Source organism: Microcaecilia unicolor, chromosome 2 (assembly GCF_901765095.1).
Source record: "Microcaecilia unicolor chromosome 2, aMicUni1.1, whole genome shotgun sequence".
In the NCBI taxonomy this organism is placed as follows: domain Eukaryota; kingdom Metazoa; phylum Chordata; class Amphibia; order Gymnophiona; family Siphonopidae; genus Microcaecilia; species Microcaecilia unicolor.
This window is the reverse complement of record NC_044032.1, coordinates 491793152-491814693: the sequence shown is the minus strand read 5'-3', so window position 1 is coordinate 491814693 and position 21542 is coordinate 491793152. Positions and strand designations below refer to the sequence as shown.

Below are 21542 nucleotides of genomic sequence, written 5' to 3'. Positions count from 1 at the left end.
TTAGTCTTCTTCCTAAAACTTGAAATTAGATTTTTATCATGATCTCTGGTGGCAACTGATCCTGCAGCCAAAAATGCCTTAGAAGGAGAAGTGCTTAATCAAACCAGATATGGAGAGGAGAATTCCAAAAGACCACAAGCAACTACCAGGCTTCATAAGTAGTACTTGGTTAAAGAACTGACAAGTTGTTGAAAAATTACTTAAGCCTTCTTTTTTGGCTAAATTCAAGTTAGTTTTTTTTGGTATTTGTATGTATTTTGGTTTTATTTTAAAGTGTTTAGCTGCAGTTACTCAGCTGTTGCAGTTAAAGTGTAGGTATGGGCAGGGAATATTTTAATTCCCACTGTCCAGCAGTTGGAGTGATTCCATCTATTACAAGCAGTTTAATTAGTCATACTACAACAAGCCAGAAGCCATAAGAGATTTTCTTTATGTAAAAAAAAATTAAAACAATGTGTGCTTAATTAAGCTCACAGTAGTGACTGAAATGGCTTCAACCAATACACACTGGGAGCCTTATAAAACTTTCTTGACAGAGGGCCAGTGTGAAGAAACAGTGTGTTTTAAGCCTGTAAAATGTATTGGATATTTTCCTGCCTAAATTAATTCTGAAGTGCATTTCTCTAGTTTGTCAAGTAGGTGGTGCATGTTTATGCTTAAAGCAGTTACAGATAAGTGAATGATTCATACTTTAGTTAACACTGATAGTAGGAAGTGCCTTGCAGGGATGTAACCAGCTTTTTAAAAATGATGTTGTTCTAGGGTCGGCTTGGCCTGGATTTTGAAATTACCCAGCAGTTGCTGGCTGTTGTTTCATTTCAGCCCGGGAGAGAGAGAGATTTGATAACTGGTGAGCAACTATATGTCCTGATCTCCTCAGGTACTTTTTAGGAAGTAAACAAATATTTAGGTAGTGTTATAATTGATCAATATTTCAGTCACCTGTTATTGTTTGCAGATTGCACATTTTTTTATTAATTGTTCAATATATGTTTTAAGACAATACACAATTGTTTATTGCCTCTGCCTGTCTGGACTGATAAAGAATCCTGGTGGTTTGTGTGTTGGGTCTGTGAGTCCTTTCTGGGAACTGTGGGACAACTGGGAGTAACCTAGAAATCACTGGGGATAATTTGAGAGCGGGAGATTCACCCAGAGGCAGTTGTGACCCAGTCGGTGGGAGGAGGGTGCTAGTGTAGAGCACAAGTGGCAGGTGCAGGCAGACCTTAGCTGTGCTGGGGATAGATCCTGTAAGTGCCTGCGGGGTAACCCCAGGCGGGTGGCTAGGCGTTTTGTTACAGCCTGCATAAGGCTACCATGTTAGCACATAGAAAGTGGGACCTGTTGCTAATTACACATCTTAGTAACTAGTTGAAGGTGTGACACATAATGTGCTTTAGCAGTACAAATTTAAAAGGACCTAAGGAATTATGTGGATAATGATGATAAAGATATTTAAACATAAAAGGACATAAGGGAAAATTACAATGACTGTTTTTTTTGTAAAGAACTTTATTAGGTACTCAACCAGAAAACAGACTTGCATAAGAGCAGTACAAATACAAGCCACTTCTGTGCTGTCAGAAATAATTTTTTCTGCTGCTGGACAAATTACAGCTGCATGACAAAGTTTTCTGACCCGGTCAAAGTGAACAAAATGATTCTTCTCAATAAAAACTGGAAGATGTAGGACTCAACCTAACTTCCCTTTTGACATTATGTAACACTGCGTGCTCACACTAAGTAAGAGTTGTCCATATTACAGTTAGTCTTTGGTCAATTGCTACTGCCTGTTTGTGTTACCTTGTCTGTTATAATATTAGCATAGGCCTGAGGGTATTGGCCTCCCTATTTCAATCAAGTGAATCGAATTGAATTGAAACTTTTTTGACTGAATCGGACAGTACTAGTAAAGGGTAATGGATCTGATATACTGCCATTCTATGGTATAATAAAAACGGTTTACATATATTACATACAGGTACTTTCACTGTCCCTCCTGGGCTCACAATCTAAATTTTGAACCTGGGGCAATGGCGGTGACTTGTCCAGGATCACAAGGAGCTGCAGTGAGAAGCAAACTTGCTCCTACTATACTGGACATGCTGATTTCCTTTGATAGACATTTTCTCGTACCTGGGGGTAAATTTTGATTGCAGACTTTCGTTGGCACTCAGATTGAGTCTGTCACCAGACCCTGCTTTCTGGCTTTGTGCCAGTTTTGCTCTGTTCATAGCTATTTCAACTCTTCCGTCTGTCTCTCGTTCCTTTGAGCAATGGTCGCTTCCCGTATTGATTATTACAATGTCGTCCATGGGGGTCACGTGATGCCTGCTTCCTAGGAAGACGTGGATCTGAGCAGCTCCCCTGAAACCTGCTAAAAACTGCTAAAAAATACATAGATCCGGTCGGGATAAACGCTGATACCTGCTCACCAAGGTGCAGAAAGTACCCCCAGACGCATTTGAGAACGCCGGGTGACTGAGGTATGCCCACAAAAGGGCAACGAACAGCAAAGATAACGCGGACCCTGAATCAAGCCAAGATGGCGACGCCGCAAAAGGCCCCGAGCCCAGACCCAGTTTCGCTCCCGCCCCCGACGCTAGTGCAGAACGCGGAATGGGTGCAGGAAATCACAAGATCAGTATCGGCGGCACTAGCTGACAGACTGAATAAGTTGCAATCAGCAGTGGAGGAAATCCACGAAAAATTTGACGCCCATACTCAACGAATCCAAGAGATGGAGCAGCGCATAACAACAGGCGAGGAGGAAGCGAGGGCCACGGCGAACCTGGTTGCCGCGTTGCAGAAAGAGGCGGGAGAACTCAGAGAGAGGATTGAGGAGCAGGAGAATCGTAGTCGCCGGAATAATATCCGCGTGATCGGCTTGCCTGAGGCGGTAGCGGGCACTGAGCTGTACCAGTTTTTTGACTCCTGGTTACCACGAGCGCTGGGTTTGGAGGAAGCTACAAGCGCCTTCTGTTGCGACAGAGCCCATCGGATGGGGGTCAAGGGAGACACTAACACCAGACCGCGCACTGCTATAGCCCACTATACCAACTGGCTTTCAAAAGAACGGATCATGAAAGCATTTCGAATGAAGGGAAGAGTGGATTATGAGAATCATCGACTGCTGTTGTTTAACGATTACTCTGCACGTGTAGCAGCGCAACGGAGAGCAATGGCGCCCACGTGCTCTGAACTTCATAAGAAGGGAGTGAGATTTGCGCTTATGTACCCTGCTAAACTGCGTATATGGCAAGGCGGACAGACAATCCTTGTGCAGGAGGTGGGGGAAGCTCAAGAGTTTCTGCGCAAGATGACCGCGGCAGCACAAGAGGGGTGAGAAAGCCAGAGCAATGAGAGCTAGAAAGATTTCTGCAAGAAACGATGTGACATATTGAGGATCCTGAGGCACCATAGGGATAAAGAACTTGAACTCTTGCTGTTGATAGGTTTGTTTGCTACTGTTGTTGGGTTGAGTTCCTAATTATAGATTTAAACGGGGAGAAGTTGGGGGATAGAAAGGGTTGTTATTTGACTGGGGGTTCCCTTATGTTACTGGAAGTTCAGAAATGGGAAGGTAACTTTATCACAGGTGGGAGGGGATTCGAGTAATTAAGATCCATGACGGGCGGGGGAAGGGGAGCTGCTGAGAAGATTCTAGGAAGGTGAAGGATGAAGAAGAAGAGGAAGGGGGGGAAGAGGGGGGAGGGGAGGGATGGGAGGGCAGGGGACAGAGGGCGGGAGGGGAAGGGAGGGGGAGTGGGTGAGGGGATGTATGCATGTGGTGGATGTATGGGTATGAACGAGAAGGGCACGGGGGAGGGGGGAGTAAAGATAGCACACATAAAGCGTATCCTACAGATTAGGATACAGGATGAAGAGAATGAAGATGGAGTAATGCAAGAGAATCAGAGAGTGGGAACCTGCCGGTCCAGCTGGGAGACTGGCGGGATTGATGCTAGTATGGCTTTGGAGAGTGCCCTTATGTGTGGTGATGATGGCTAATTTGAAAGTGGTCACGCTTAATGTGGACGGGTTGCATTCCCCGGTTAAGAGAACCAAGGTACTTTCGTGGCTGAAAAAAGAGAGAACAGACATAGCATTTATTCAGGAAACTCATTTAACTGCAAAAGAACACCAAAAACTTAGAAGGGGATGGGTGGGGGAAGTAGAATATGCCTCCTATAATTCCAGGCAGCGAGGGGTGGCTATTTTAATACACAAACAATTGCCTTTCACCACCCACAAAGTGATATCGGACAAGGAAGGGCGATATGTGCTAGTTCTGGGTGACCTATGGGGCCAGAGTTTCTTACTGTGCAATGTTTACGGGCCCAATGTGTATTCCCAAAGATTCTATGCAGACTTAGTGGCCAGGGTGGCGCCTTTCCCAGACTGCCACATAGTGATGGGGGGAGATTTTAATTTCGTGGCTGATCAGACAGTAGACAGTAAGCCCCGGAGGTTGAGAGGTGGGAATTGGGATAGCAAGGGGATCAACTTCTTAACATCTGAATTGGGGCTAGTGGATCTATGGCGGCTCTTGCACCCACATGACAGTGAATTCACCTTTTATTCTCATCCCCATAATACCTATTCCCGGATTGATTACCTCCTTACCACTCCTTCGTTGCTTTCCCGGTCTTCTCATGTCCACATAGTGGACTGCGCACTCAGTGATCACTCGGCGGTCACTATGACGGTATCCTTTACAGAGGGGACGAGGGAGCGAGTGTGGAGGTTTCCTTCCTCACTATATCATGACAGGGAATTTCGGGAATACTTAAGAGACAAATGGTTAGATTATCAAGCGTACAACCAAACAGGGGATGTTGACGCAGGCACATATTGGGAGGCCTCAAAGGCAGTGATGAGGGGTCATATAATAGCATACACGGCAGGGAGGAAAAAGAGGAGAGAGGCAGATCTGTTGCAGCTGTCCAATGAGTTCCACAAATTAAGACGGGCACATACGAGTACTATGAACGCTTCAGACCGGGCTCGAATGGCAGAGGTCAGACGCCAGATAGATAACATCCTGACACAAAGAGCACAGAGGGACATATACTTCCAACGTTTTAAGTTATTCAAGTGGGGAAATAAGGCGGGGAAATTGTTAGCCAACCTGGTACGACCATACCGCAAGCGGCAAATCATTACCACTATCAGAGATGACGCTGGTAGAGAGTACACTAAAGAGCAGCACATCACACAACAATTTGTGAAATATTATAGCTCCTTGTACGGGGCTCGAGACTTCGACCATGAGGCTTGTGAGGGTTTTTTTCGAGATATTCACCTTTCTACGATAACGCCCGAGCAATTGCAGACCTTAAATGGCCCCATTGCAGAGCAGGAGATCCGACAAGCTATCAAATTTTTACAACTGACTAAGGCGCCAGGGCCGGACGGCTATGGCCCAGAGTACTATCGAATGATCGCAGACCTGGTAGCAGGCCCTATGGGAGCATGGTTTAACGGGATAGTGGAAAAGGGGCTACCTATACAATATAATATGGCCCACATAGTATTAATACCAAAGCCGGGTAAGGATGTGACCCAGGTGGGCTCATACCGCCCCATATCACTACTTAACCAAGACATAAAACTTTTGGCAGCTATATTGGCTAAACGCATGAATGGGATAGTCCCCTGTTTGGTGCATGAGGATCAGGTAGGCTTTGTCCCAGGACGCTACGCCTCTATGAACATTATGAGGGCTCTTTTAGCTGTCCATGAGTGTAAAGGTAAGGGAGGGCAGGCAGTAATTGCGGGGTTAGATATGGAAAAAGCGTTTGACAGTATCTCGTGGCAATACCTATTCTGGACCTTAAACCGGTTCGGTATTATAGGGCCGTACATCTCTTGGATTAGAGCGCTCTACAATGCCCCAATGGCCAGGCTACTGATCAATGGTACACTTACAGAGAGCTTCCCTTTACAGAGGGGAACTCGACAGGGTTGCCCAATGTCGCCGCTTCTTTTTCTGTTAGCTATAGAGCCGCTAGCCATAAAAATCAGGGACAGCAACCACATACAGGGGATAAGGGTGGGCACACAAGAATTCAGAGTAAACCTATTCGCGGATGACATATTAGTCTATATGGCAAATGGGACCAGAGATCTACCTGGGGTTCTTGCAATAGTGGGGGAATTTGGGAAGTTATCGGGTCTGCAAGTAAATCGAGCCAAATCAGAACTACTCCCGTTGTCGGGAGGCTCCGAGGCTTCTGGTCTGCCGGGATTACCAATACCGTATGCTAGGGGAGCCATGCGTTACCTGGGAATTTATCTCAGTGTCAATGCATTAATCTTTTATAAAAAAAATGTAGTTGATTCCTTGGAAAATATAAGGAAGCTTTGTGACCGATGGAAGCACTTGCCGCTTTCTCTAATGGGCAGGATAGCCTTAGTCAAAATGGTCCTTCTGCCAAAAATATTATATCCCCTACAAGCGGCTCCGATTTGGATATTGAGGAGAGATGAACGGTTGTATCGATCTATTATCCGCTCTTTTATCTGGCGGGGAAAGGGGGCTCGAATAGGGCATCAAAAGTTATCCCTCAGTAGGAATATGGGGGGATTGGCGCTACCCGAGCTACGTTGGTACAACATAGCAGCGCTTATGAGACTCATTTTTGAAGGCATGACGGGCCAATATAAGTTTATGCCGGGCAAGGGGCTGGAAGGATGGTGTGCACCATGGTCTTTTACAAACTTAATACACATGAAACCCAGCACTGTATATGACACAGCAGGGAGACTGGCATTTTTGCAACCCCTCCGGAGGGCGTGGAAGTGGTGGAGAGAGCACCAGAACCGGGCACCGGAGGTCTCTCCCTTTTTGGGAATGGTGGGCAACGCGGACTTTCCTGCAGGAATACGACACTCTGTGTTCGATAAATGGAGGGATCAGGGTTGTGTGATGCTGGGTCACCTTATGGAACAGGGGCAGGAACATCTACAATCTTTTGCTCAACTGAAAGACAGGTGGGACATTCCCAATCACCACTTCCTACAGTACCTTCAAGTGCGCCACTATTTTTCCTCACTAGTAGGGGCATATGGGGTTAAGTGGCAATGGGGGCCCCTAGATAAGATCCTGCTACGAACACCTTTCAAGGTAAACAGCCTCTCCACATGGTACAAAATCTTACTTATGAATGGGCCCGTAGGGGGGTTGGAGAGAGTGACAGACCAGTGGAATAAAGAGTTAAATATGAACTACACCACAAAACAATTTAGTAAGTTCTTCCACACTATTTATGACATGGTAAAGGTAGCAGATCTGCAGGAAACGCAATACAAGATACTGCAAAGAGCATACATTACGAAGGCTAGGGGAATGGCCATGGGGTTATGGGAGGAAGGCCAATGTACTAAATGTAAGCAGGGATGGGGAAGTCTCATACACTCTTTTCTAGAATGCCCGTCTCTCTCTGTGTGGAATCAGGCATTTCAGGTATTCAGAGAAGTAACAAAAAGGCAGATTGAATGGGATTATGCATCTTTGTTATTGGGGGATCAAGCTATACTCATTGCCCAGGGCCTTTCCAAATCATGCAGGAAATTCATTTATATCTCTCTCCTATTGATAAAGAAAACGATATTACAATTCTGGACCTCCACGGAGAGTGTTCCGGTGGAGGTATGGTATGCTAAAATGAGAGCATTTGGGGAAAATGAGTGCCGCATTTACTCTAACGCATCAAAGCTTGCTAATATACAATATCACAGCATGTGGACGGACTGTTTAAGAGTGTTATCTCTACAAGGGGATGTAGAGGAAGGGGAGGGTGAGAGGGGGTGAATGGGGTATGACTGTTGGGTAATGGAATGGGATAGGATGGCGAGAGTGGAGAATGATTCTGAGAGAGCAGGACAGGAAGAGGGGGGGGAAAAATGGAAAATACAGTGTGGGGTGTGGACTCTGCGGGTAAAATATTGTTTAATTAATAAGGAAGGGTCAGCTTACGATTTCTGTGTCTTTAAGTAAAATTGTATTTTGCCAGTTTAAAGTGCCTGCGAGCACACATTGCTGCACTGTGTTTATAAAAATAAAATAAAAAAAAAAACAATGTCGTCCATGTAGGTCTCCCTTCCATTCTACTCATTTGCCTTCAGACTGTTCACAATGCTTCGATCTGCACCCTGACCTGTGTCCAGTACTTTGATCATGTAAACCCCCCTCCCCCTTCTAATTCGCCACCACTGGCTTCCGGCTTACCCAATTCAGCATAAGCTACCTACTCTCACTGGCAGGGTTTTTTATGCGAAAACACCGTCTTACCTTTCAGCAGTGATCTCCCCTTATACCCCAGCCCAAACTCTTCACCCATCTTACGATTATCGTTTGTCTATTCCTCTGGTTTCTCGCTCCTGCCTGGCATGTACTAGATGTCCTGCATTTTTCTTTCTTGCTCCCTCCCTCTGGAACTCCATCCCTCCAGTCGAGCTCCGTTATAAGAAGTTTAGGTCGGGTCTTAAGACCTTGCAGGCCCCCCCTGACTTGATTGGGCATTAGGAACATGTAATTTGGCAGCGGTCTCCCTCTCCCTCACCTCCCCCCCCCTTCTTCTTCCCGGTTCTTTTTTCTTATCTTAATTTTGTAGTTTCTTTCCATCTGGTTGTTTCAGTTTGTTTAAACCGCTTTGTCTTTGAAAGGCGGTATATCAAGATCAAAATAAACATAAACAAACATAAATATGACTGAAAGTGGCAGTATTAGAATATCTTTGTTCATGATTGCATTTGAAGTCTTTTCCTCTTTTAAGATTATAAATGTTACATATTGCTTACTGACATAACAGTGAAGTGTTTTTTTGTTATTATTTCTATTTCCAGTATTTAATATCTGTAGAAAACCCTGGACTGAAGTAAGTTGATTGCACTTACTACGAAGTGACTGTTAACTTTCTCTAGAATTCTTTTCTCGTTTAATGCCATGGCTTCTCCTTTCCTCTTTTTGATTCGCTTCTTTTCCAGCTTTTTGCAAGCGTACATTTTTCCTGTTGCCCGCACTTGGCAGGCACACACCTAAGGGAAGAGAAGCAGATTCGATAGAAAGCAATCACAGATCATCTTCACAAACCCAAAACATTCTATAAATAAGGGGGTGATTTTATGAAGTGTTTTACATGCAGAAAGTGGCTCTAATAAAAATGTACAGAGGTATACATGTGTAGGGGGTAAGTTTGTATCAGGACACATCAATAGTGCAGCCAGAGGTGACTCTGGCTGAGCCTAAACAATCCCTCCCCTCCACTGGGCATTAAAAAAAACCTTGGCTAGCAGGGATCCCAGCTGAAGGCACCTTCTGCTGGAACTGTGGAAGTCCGCAATGCACTTTTATCCACTTATTCCTGCACACCCTGTGCATGAACTAAGCAAATGCAGGGGAATGCAGGCGTCAGTATTGTTCCCTCCAAGCTGAGCTGAAGTCCTTCACCTACAGTCCTGCTAGTGGGGAGGGGTGCTGTTTCACTATCACATTTTCAATAATGAGGGACAGGCAAGCTCTGCAGGACTCCAGGGAACCTGCCTGTCCCTAGCAATTGAAAACACAATATTAAAGCACCAACTCCACTGGCAGCAATGCAGCCACCCTTACTACGCCACTGAACATAGGCATCCTGTAATCACCTCAAGTATGCAAAAGTCCACAGCTCAATGCTCCTATGTTTTGACAAAGCCTGCATCGGAGGAAAAAGAAATAGCTGATATCTGGGCGAATTGTTAACATACCTGCATGTGTACAAAGTCTGCAGGCAGCTTTACCCCTGGCCTTTCTATCACATTTCAAAGACTGGGTTTAAGCATAGTTTCCTGTTGAAAATTCTCACACCATTTTGATGTTGCACCTAGTGCTAACTTGGACCCTTTTCTTTTTAAGTGGCAATATATCCATGATGACTTCTTATTTATCTCCTTGGAAATACATGTACAAAACTTGTACATGAGCTGGGTGCATAAGTTGCTCTAATAAGCTGTCTGTTACAACAGTGTGCTGAACAGTGCATGTTGTTCTAACGCACCTGCTGAAAAAAATCATTTTACTCTCAATGAGGTAAATTAATGGCATGCAAACTACTGCAGTGTTAAATGTGTACGAACAGAAAAAAGGCACATGCTGCCACAGCAATCTGCCACACTTTAATGCACTGGATATTTTTGTCTATCTTCCTGTCAGTGCATGACCAGGGATTGGCTCACACAGTGATAGGAAGGAAGACAAAAAAAACCCCATCTTGTTGAAAGATCCCTAGTGGCCCAGTAGGCCCCAACTCCATGACCCTGCAAAGATTCCTTGTTGGCCCACTGACCCATCTGGGGCTACCTGTCCAGGGCACCTGCATTAGGGCACGTCTTTGACCAAAGACTCTTTGGTACTATGGACTAATAAAATTTAACCTGGCACAGGGAGGTATCCAGTGGTGACCTGCTCCTCCTGCCCACCATCTTGGAAAACGGTGGCAACTGACCCCTAACAGTGAATTGGGAGACGTCACTAGGGGCCAGGCATCAGATGCAGAATCAAGTGGGCATCACTTCCAATCCTAAAGGTGAGTAGGGGGAAGAAGTATCCAGGGGCCCACAAGACCACTTGTGAGAGGGGAGCGGGGTGTCCAGAGTCTACTGGGCCATCAAGGAGGCCTGTCGGAAACGGTTGTCTGAAGTGAAGTGCTGCAATTCTTCTCAGAGACCAGTTTGCTCCTGCACTGAAATCAGAGCAGGAATAAAGATTCAGCACTATGAAAAAAAAGTGCATAACAGTGCCAAAATTTTGCATTGATTTTCACATCGGGAGCACTGCGTTTTGCACTCCTGCCATACTACTCTTTGGCACAATGGTTTTACTGCTGATTTATCCATGATAAAACTTCATACTGTACAGGGGATTAAGATTACCAGAGGAAAATCAGGAAAAAAATGCTGTGTTTAAAGGATAGCACTGCTTATTACACTGGGAAGGGTTGAAGAAAAGAAAACTGGGAAAAAAATACTTTTTGAGGTTTCCAGCAAAGCCACAGAGCTTTTGCTGTCTTGAAGAAACCTAAAGGCCTTGTATCAATGCAGTTTTTCACAGCCCTGCTCTGGAGGTACACTAAGCCAGTCATTTTTCAGGACTACCACAATGGGCATGAAACAGTGCTTGAAGCTCTCTCTCTCTCATGCTCACACGTTGTGGCAATCCTGAAAAACAGCTTGGCCAGCTGTGTCTCATGACAGGACTGCGAAATCATGTGGGTGTGTGCTTCTGTTAACATGGGTTACTGGCCTGTTAAATGCCACTGCCCCTTTTCAATAGGGCGATTCACTAAAACACATTCATTAACCAACATTATTAACAACACAGGTTAATGCAGTTTAGTGAATCTGTTCCTTTAAGTCCAATTCAAGAACATGTGGAAACTAAGAAGGATATTTACAACTATAAAGTAAAAGAGAAAAAGAATTATTTCAAGCTACAGTATGTTCTGGTCCAAGGAAAGAGCACAGTGCTGACAGCTGCCACACATGTAAATTCCTGACTCTTGGCTGCAGCAGAATGTTTAGAGGAGAAAGATGCCATTAGCAGTGACCAAAACAGGAAATTACTAGCACACCAGGAACAGGGACTTGAGTGGATCATCTGCTCTGCTGGGACTGATCTTTAGATCGATCTCCCACTGCTCACCACTCAAGATCAATTTATTGAACACTCACCTCTCCAAATCCCCCTTTTCCTAGCACTCTGTAATGCCGAAAGGTGGTCTTGGTTACTGGCTGCCTAGGTAACGAAAAATGTGGGAGGAAAAGAACACATGCTACATCAGTGTTTAAGTTCTATTTCTTAATTCTTCAAAATTGACAGACATACACTCCACCCCCTTTCACCTTCCTACTCTTTGGAAAACCCCCCAAAACATATTTTTCTCAGTACCCGCTGGAAGGGAAGAACACCTTGCAAGTATACCTTTCTTTGATTGACAAAAAGACATAGAACATTGTATCCTTACCAGTTGGGCATAGCCAGCCCTCCAATTTTGGAGGTGCCCAGGGGTGGACTGGGGGGGGGGGGGCAACACATTCCTTCCTCCTCTTCTCTCCCCCCCTGCTATCCAAATAAATACAGGTGCCCAAGCTGCTCTCCTCCTCCTCACACTGCTTCTTTAACACAGAAGACCTTGCGTCAGCAGCTGAAGGCATTCTGCCAACTTCTGCAGCAACATGAGGAGGAGGGGAGCAGTGGCACTGTATTTATTTGGCTTGGTGGGGGGGAGGGGGCTTCAGTATCCCCACCAGCAAATATAAAGAGGTGCTGCCGTTCAAGGCCCGCCCACCCCATAACTACGTCACTGGTTGCACTATAGGGAGATTAAGAAATATATAGCCTTTATATGTTGGATACAATTAGTTCTGTAGCCAGCTCCGTTTTAATCAAGCCCTTGAAAAACTGCTGTGCTGGCTGACTCCTATTATAAGCCAAAAAGCAAAGCCATAAAAATAAAAAACCCTACCCCCATACTTAAAACCCAAAAGAGGAAGTGAAATACACACATCTGCATGGATTGCTTCAGTATTTGCCACCACCACACTGCTGAGACCTGAACCCTGTCCATTAGGTTTCAACAGTGAACCAAGTAAAGCCTTCCAACCACTCTGGACCCAATGGGCGCCTATTAGAGGACATTATCATACCTCTCAGACAGATGGATTGGATCAGCTCCTTAGCACTTATTCCATATGTGCAAAAGCTTTATTTTTAAACCCACTTCTTTAAAAGAGCAACTACATGACGAGTGACATGAAAACGTGTTTATTGAAATCTAAATCTCTTGGACTATAGATGGAAACATTTTGAAGATTCTACATTTTACAGAATTCACCTTTATGTGACATTTGTCAAACATTTTGAAATTACTAAGTCAATAAGGAATCCTTTTACTAACATGCGCTAAATGCTGTGCAGCTCATTATATGCCTATGGGCTGCATGGCATTAAACGCACACTAATTTGTTAGCGCGCTAAATCTGTTAGCACATCTTAGTAAAAGGACCCCTAAAGAAATACATTAACTGATCTAATACACATCATGACAGGAGTGAACATAAAAAAGAAAGTGTGGTGGGGTAGCCAAATATTTCTATTACAGTAATAAGACATGGAAAGGGGATGGGATTGGATATGCCGCCTTTCTGTGGCCACAATCAAAGTAGTCTACTTATTTGTACCTGGGGCAATGGAGGGTTAAGCGACTTGCCCAGAGTCACAAGGAATTGCAGTGGCAATCGAACCCACTTCCCTTGGTTCTCAGGCCACTGCACTATCAATTAAAAATAAAACACAAGGCGTTATGTTTTTTTTTATGAGAGCAAATACATTTCTTGACCAGCTTTCAGGGACTAATATCCCCTTCTTCAGATCAGAAAAGGTGATGTTACCAGAAAATGGAAGACTCATAAAAAGAATGCCAATGATAGTCTTAACGGGAGAGGTGAGGAGGATTGATGGGTGATCAGAAGTTGACAGGTAGAAGAATGTTATCACTCATAATGCATTAAAAAGCTCAGGGGCTGATGATCAGAAGCAAAGGCGGACGCTAAAGGCTGTTAGCACCATACCAGCGCCCACATTTGCTCCCACCCTATGATCAGAAACAAGAAGCACACAGGCTCTGACTGCAAGAAGCAGGCAAATGCATGCTAAACAGGGCATTTACTATTCCTCCCCAATGCTCAGCGGGCAGCATGCCAAACACTGGAACTGCTCCTGAAGTAAGCCCTATGCCAGCTCGGAGCTGACATTACAGTTTGCAGAGCATTGGGGAGGAATGGGGAGCCCTGTTCAGCATGCATTTGCATGCATGCAGGTCCCCACACCCTCCACATGCAAGGGGCTGGAGGTCCGGTGGACCTCCAGACCCCCACCTAAACAAGTAAAGCTTCCCTGGTGGCCCAGTGGCCTCTGCCCTGGGGGTACAGGGGGCTACACCAAAAAATAAATTCCCTGGTGACCTAGTGGGCAACCCTATCCTCCATCTGCCCTGATAGGCAAGCATCCCCTGCCTCTGTGTCTTCAATGCGAATGTTAAATTGAGCTGTAAAAAGAATATAAAACCTTTATAAAACCACTGAATTAGTAAAGAAATGAGGGAAATGACTATATATATATATATATACACACACACAATACTTTAAAAAAAGGCACTAAATACATGATATAAATGATGATTATGATGATATACGTACTTATATTGATAAGATAAAAAAATAATTTGATATAACCTTATAGTAAAAGCAAAACAATATTACAGTAAAAACAAAATCTAAGTCAATAAATATACATCAAACATAAAAAAATAATACATGTAAATCAAATATGCATCAAACTTTAAAAAGTAAATAAAACAATAATAAACAAGACAGTATTATAACTATGTGGTCATTTTTTCAAAAGTGTCCATTTTGGTGTCTATAGAAACACAGACAGGTCCAATTCCTGATTCACAGTCTTGTATCTAAAAATTAATCTCTGACCTTCTTTTAATAAAATCCCATCAGTATCTCCTCCTCTCCAATGTGGAGTGACCTTGTGTAATACTGTAAATCTCAAACCATCAAATCTCTGTCCTTTGGCTTGCATGTGCTCTAGTAAACATTTCTCGGATATATTTCTTTTAATGGCACTACGGTGCTCAATGATATATTTGTTCAGTGCTCTCTTTGGGGTCCTTTTATTAAGCTGTGGGAAAAAGGGCTCTGTGGTGCTGGTGGGGGCCATTTTTCTCACACACCAGGGCCCTTTTTACCAAAGCAGGTAAAATGTCCAAAAAAAAATGGCCACATGGTAAGATAACCCTTACCATGTGGCCATGCTGTGGGGAGCACTTACTGCCACCCACTGACGATTCAGGGGAGCTAGACTACCAGGGTGGATGGGGGGTGTGGGAAGTAGTGTTGCCCACTGGGCCACCAGGGAGTTTTTTTTTGTGTCAAGGGGGTTAAGGGTCCATCAAACCTCCAGCCCACCCTGTGTCTGGGGGTGGAGGGGGAGAAAGCCACTGGGCCACCAGGGAAACTACTTGTTCGGCCGGGGGGGGGGGAGGGGTTAGTGGAGCTGGAGGTCCACCGGACCTCCAACCTCTTGCGTGCGGGGAAAGGGGGGAAATTGTTTGACAGGTCCAGGCTCTTATTTGACAGCCCAGACCTGTCAAACAACTTCTGCAGGAGGACTGTACTTTGGGCACATGCCCAGACACAATCCTCCCACAGAAGTATCCCTATGATCAGAGCTAATAGTGCACATGAATTTGCATGCTATTATCTTTGTTCATAGGAGCATTATTGCCCCACGCTCTAACAGCGCTAATTTTAGAGTGCTGTTAGGAACGGCGTGGGGGTTTTGATCATCTAATCCTCAGATTTTTATTGCTTCTTTTCTAATCAGTTCCACACTGTCTGACTATTTTAACTTCAATTGGCTTATGTTACCAGATTATTTTCTATTTTCTTTTGAGTATCTGAAAAATAATGCCCTGTGGAGGTGTCAATGTGGTCTGCTTTATGGTATGTGATGTTAGGTCTATATGATTCATTCTTGTCTTTAACGTCTGGCCTGTTTCACCAGCGTAGCATCCAGCTTCACATGTTCTACAATGAATAATCTATACTACATTACAGCAGCAGCATGCTGAAACTCTTTACTGTGGAGTCCTGTGACATGTGCTCGCAGTTTACAGCATGAGTTATTGTAGGGACTTGCACCATTCTCTTCTTTCTGAGCTTTGGTTAGAAGCTTCCTTTTCACTAATTTTTACTTCATGTTAGGTGGGAGTCAAGAGCCCAGTACCAGCAGATCAGGGACTATCTCCTTCAGCCACTCACTCTCCAGGAGTAGAGGCTATAAGTCTTATTTTTTCTCGGGTTTTTTTTTCAACTCCAAATAGTATGCCACTACATGCAACATGGTGCTCTCTGCACCTTTCTTTTCTTTGTACTGGTGTAGGTTTGCCCTGGATGTTTAAAATGAAGAAGCAGTCTTCATAGAGATGATTTTGGGTTGTATGTATCCTTTTTCTTTGAAGGATTCAGTTATAGGTTTAACTGCTTGCTGGGCACAAGGTAAACAAGCATGTTGAACCCTCCCCACTACAATAATTATATTTTAAAACTCCAGCAAATGGGGACCCCTGTGATTGTGACTGCAGAGGGAAAAGAATCAGGTAAGACTGACTGTAGCCACATCTGTCAGTCCATTTTCTGTATTCTCTTTCTGGAACTGATGCAGATCCCACACTGTAGAGTTGGCTCAGCATGTGGCTTCTACTGCAAAATAAGCAAGAAAAAACTACCATGGTATGCAGTAAGCAATGAGCATGCAAATTACTGCCACAATAAATACATGGCAATAATCCACAGCTCATTGTCACCCTTACAGTGATTAGCTCATGTGCCAACAAGTAGTATGACAAACAAAACAAAACAACAACAAAAAAAGCCACAGGCATTATGTTATCACCCCTCCTCCCCCAAACTGATACTCCAACAATGGACAGCTACACCTCCCTGACCCAACCTGATCCCCATTTCCCTGGTGTCTACTGGCACCCATACCTACCCCCACCCCCTTCTCCCGACTTAAAACATAATTCCCTGGTGTCTAGTAGCACCCACATCTGAAAAAAAAAAACACATTTCACTGGTGTCTCATGGCACTCCCCACCCCTGACCCCTCCCCCAGGCTCCCTAGAATCCCAGTCTGCCAAATAAGGAATTTTTCCCTTTTTTTGGTAGTGTAGGCAGAGACTACCAAACAAAAGAAACATTCCCCTATTTGGCAGACTGACCCCACTCAAGTGCATCCCATGATGTACCAGATGGGGTTTGGTGCTGCTGTTTTCAAAGATGGTGGTGCTGAGGTAGGAGTGAGTGGGCATCACTCCTGAGGTTTTGAGGGTCTGAGGGAAGGGTTAGGGGAGGGGGGGTGCCACTACACACCAGGGATTTTTTTCCCACAGTTAGGGCTGGGGAAGGGTGAAGGGAGGGCTGCCAGGAAATTTTTTAAAATATCGGGGGCTTGGGTCAGGTTGGGGTGAAGGATTTAAGGGAGTATTAAACTTAATGTCAATGCCACCCTTTCTCACAAACCCCTCAGCAAAACAACCCCAATCACACTCACCCATTCTCACACACCCCAGAGTATCACACCTCCACGCACACTCACCCCTGAGCAGTATACCCTCACTCACACACCAGAGAATAGCACACCCCCACTCACACGTTCTCACACCCCCCTCAGGAGTACATCCCCACTCACACATTCTCACCCCCTTCAGTACCATATCCCCATCCACACTCACCCATTCTCATACCTCCCCATCAACAGTAGAACTCCTCAGTAGCACACCCTCACCCACTCATTCTAATATACCCATTCACAATCCATCTCAGCAGTACATCCCCATTCAGCTGGTTAGGCGCAAATATTCAATGCAAACCTGGCTATGTTTAGTGGTTAAAATAGGCTGTATAAATAGCGGGCCTATCTTTAACCACTAAGCACTTAGCCAGTTAGCTCTGAATATCGGCTTAACCAGGTAAGTTGCTGCAGTCAAAAATGAATGAATATTCAATGCTAATCACTGGAAATGGCCCGGCATTGAATATCTAGGTTTAACGCCGGCAGCAGACAGCAAAAGCACTGCCTGCTGCTGGCTGAATATTGGGAGGATAATGTAAAAACAGATAAAGTTAACATTTTAGTAATTCTACTCATAAGCAGCCATCCTGCCAATATCACCCCAAGAACAAACCCAAAAATCATCCATGAAGACAAAAAGAACTCCAAACAGACTGTAGAAGCAAGACCTGAAGTGAGCTGTTCGTGCAAGGAAGCCCTTAAATATCAGAGTTGTAGATAAGTATGGTCAAATTTCTCAAAGCTTATGTTAAAACATTGATCAAGAGTTACAGGAAACATTTAATTTAATTTACTGCTACTTGATAATATGCTACCTGTTACTTAATTAAAGGTCCACATACTTTGTGTCACACACAGACATCTATGGTTGAGTCTTGTTGAATCATTAAACTATATCATTTTTGTCCGAGTTATTTCTTCAGTTCTCATCAGGGTTTAGATTAGCATTTGTCATGGTCTGAGAATAAACTGTACTAAAATACAGAACACCCTAGCAAATGTGTATACTTTCTCAGCACTGTATAGGAGAGGTCAACTGCAAGCCTTACCAGGAAGGCTAAATGGGCCATTTTGGTCTTTGACCTCGCTCATAGAGAATGACAGAGGGACGGGGACCTGCGATAACCGTGGGGATGGGGAAGGAGCCCGCAAGGACGGGGCGGGAAAAGATCCCACGGGGAAGGGGTGGGGACTGGGACAGAGCTGGTGAGGACGGGGACAAACTTTGTCTTTGTGTCACTTTCTACTTTGAAGCCTGTTAATGAACTCAACTGTTATATTTCTGTTTGATGCACGTAATATTTTTATTTTTTTGGAAAAACAAGCTGGCCACAGCTAGCAAAATTTGCATTGGGGATCCTGTACATCCTGCTACCAGCACATCTTCTAAAAAGACATCTTCTATTGGAGGAGGAACTGTGGAAAACAGGAGAACGAAACTGAATCCTGAGATTGTTGATGACTTCTTATTCATCCACAGATTAAAAAAGCATAACAGTGCTTCATAGGGCATATTTCTCCCCTCAAGGGCATACAGAACGGGTTGTATTTTGTACATCTGGACATTTTAATAGGGTGGATTAGGATTCCTTGGGATAGTAGAAGTCAGCTATTGTTGGGGTTGAAAGGGTAGAGGATGGTGGTTGTGGGAGGGTGATTATAGCTGCTCGTTGTTATTATTGTTTTCTATTTGTAATTTATACACAACAGTTGCACAGCACATTGTTCCTTTTTATACTTTAATAAAAAGATTTAAATATAAAATTGTAAGTGTTCGAGGCTTCTGCAGATGAGAACAGAGCCCACGGGGATGGGACGGGGACAGAACCTGCAGGGATGGAGCGGGGACGGAGAGAGGGCCTGCGGGGACGGGGTGGGGATGGAGACAGAACCCAAAGGGATGGGGCGGGGACGGAGACAAATTTTGTCCCTGTGTCTCTCTACTCCCTCATCTCCTTTCTTACATTATCACAAAGAAAACGAGGGCTTGTAGCACCACGATAATAAAAGAGACTCACACTTGTGCCCTATCCAACAGAGCCCGCAGGTATGAGATGCATCATGGGATCAATATACTCAATCCCAGAGAGTAGCTTGCCACTACCATGGCAACTTATGAACGTGTTGACCAGGTAAGCCATCTAGGGTGGATGTGAGGAGAAGGGGAGTTTTCATCAGGACTAGGGGAAAACAATAATGCTGATCTTGTTTTGCACACTAGTTTGCAAGCACTACTCTTTCCTTAAGCAGAAGTAAAACACTGCAACTGAAATATAGCTTGAACAATTACACATTTCCGTTTTGGCCAATTTTATTGTTTTGTAGTTCTACAGTGGTGATTGACCATTGCACACCCTTCCCTGCAGGCTATGAATTCACACCTAGGGCTTATAGCTCTTTCTTTTTGTTTCTAATAGCTTTAATTTATTAGGCGAGTTGTAATTTGCTGATTTTCTGGCCTTTCAGCCCCCCCCCCTACTGATCACCATAGAGAAGTACCACACATTGGGGGATTACTTGCTCTCAGTTGGAAAGTCTCCATAATATTCTATTTCAAGACTGCCGTGATACAAGCTGGGATACTCCTAGCCAATCTAGTTGTCCAAATTTGCACTACAAGAGATATCTGAGTTTGTACGAAGGTGGCAGGGTAAGGGGGTTAAGGTGATTGAAGAAGCAGACACATTCCCCCACTAGCCTTCTTCAGCAACAGCAGCCACGGTCCATGCCAATGACTGAAAGCAATCTCTAGTATTCTCTCTAACCAGGAACCACAACGTTCTGGCATGGTGCTTGGTTCCATCCTGGTTTATAACTGCAGGCTAGGCCTGTGAACCCTCTGTCCAAAAAATGTTATTTCAGATGCTTTCTTGTCAGGTTTTTCTCTGCAATGTAACAGACATTCCATGTGCTTCCCCAATACAACTATTCCTGAGTCTAGGATGAAGGCAGTGGTAGGAAGCTGAAAGTGAAGCAGCACACTTCCTCCAGCTGGTAGAAAAGGTACATCTGAGTGCCTAAGAGCCCCAGTGACCTGGATTTAATTGAAACTGCTTTTTGAAAAATGCCATCAGTTGTCTAAAAGCATTGCTGCCCAGTGGCCTGAAAACCATTTCCTTAAACATTAATTATTAAGGACTATCTGCATCCTACACAGAAGAAGATCAAGTGGGAATAATGAAGAGGGAGGGGCATGTGTATTTTGCCACTACCATTATTTAATACTAGTAAAAAAGGCCCATTTCAGTTTTTAAGGAAACGGACGCTAGCAAGGTTTTCCTCGTAGTGTGTATGTTTGAGAGAGTGTGTGTGTGAGAGTGACTGTGTGTGTGAGAGAGAGAGTGACTGTGCGAGTGTGTGTGTGTGTCAGAGAGAGAGTGAAAGTGGGTGAGAGTGTGTCTGTGAGAGAGTGTGTGTGTGTGTCAGAATGAAAGTGTGTGCGAGTGCATATGTGAGACACAGCGAGACCGAGAGTTTGCTGAACCCCATCCCCTCCCCCCTTCCACCCCTGTCTGAGTTCCTGAAACCCCTTCCACTTCTTCACATGTGAGTTCCAGGACCTCTCCTGCCACTTCTTCCCATCCCCCTCTCCCCTTCCCACTCCGCCTCTCCCCCCCCTCTCTGAGTTCCAGGACCCCCTTCCCTTCCCCTCCTCTTCTTCCCCTCCCCCCTACCCCCTGATCCAGGACCCCCCTCCCCTTCCAGTTCCAGGACCTGCCCCTACCCTTCCAGTTGATTTCCAGGAATCCCCTATCCCCATGTCGTTTCAGGACCCCCCTCTGTAGTTTCAGGACCCCCTCCCCCCCGTGTCGGTCATGACCCCCCCTTCCCTCCCCTGTCGTTTCAGGACACCCCTCCCCACCTCCTGCACGTTTTAACCTCCCGCACGCTTCACACAGCCTCTTCTTTCACTTCTGTTTCAGCTGTTCCTCTGGTCCCACCCTCAAGGGCGGGACCACACGAACAGCCGAAACAGAAGCGAAAGAAGGACCCCCTTCTCCCTCCCCGTGTCGTTCATGACGTTCATGACCCCCCCTTCCCTCCCCTGTCGTTTCAGGACCCCCCTCCCCACCTCCTGCACGTTTTTACCTCCTGCACTGTAGGGACGCCGCTTCACACATCCTCTTCTATCACTTCTGTTTCTGCTGTTTGTGTGGTCCTGCCCTTGAGGGCGGGACCACACGAACAGCTGAAACAGAAGAGAAAGAAGAGGCTGTGTGATGCGGATGACGTCACTGATCTACTGCTGGAATCAGACCACGGAGCCACGGTTCCAGGCAGAGACCGAACGTTGGAGATGAGAATTATTATATAGGATAATGCAGACTTGACTTCTAGCAGTAATTGGAGGATA

The 21542-nt window shown here is 45.0% G+C and overlaps 1 protein-coding gene across 2 annotated transcripts in view; it reads right to left on the bottom strand.

Annotated features, from left to right (window-relative positions):
* GRK4 (G protein-coupled receptor kinase 4) overlaps nt 1–21542 on the bottom strand; it is a 324643-nt gene that overhangs the window by 35406 nt on the left and 267695 nt on the right. For both annotated transcript variants that reach the window (XM_030191137.1, XM_030191135.1), the window contains exons 7-8: nt 11713–11776; nt 8902–9042 (exon numbers count right to left, since the gene is read on the bottom strand). In XM_030191137.1, coding sequence (XP_030046997.1) covers nt 8902–9042; nt 11713–11776 — 205 coding nt within the window. The remainder of the gene's footprint in view (nt 1–8901; nt 9043–11712; nt 11777–21542) is intronic.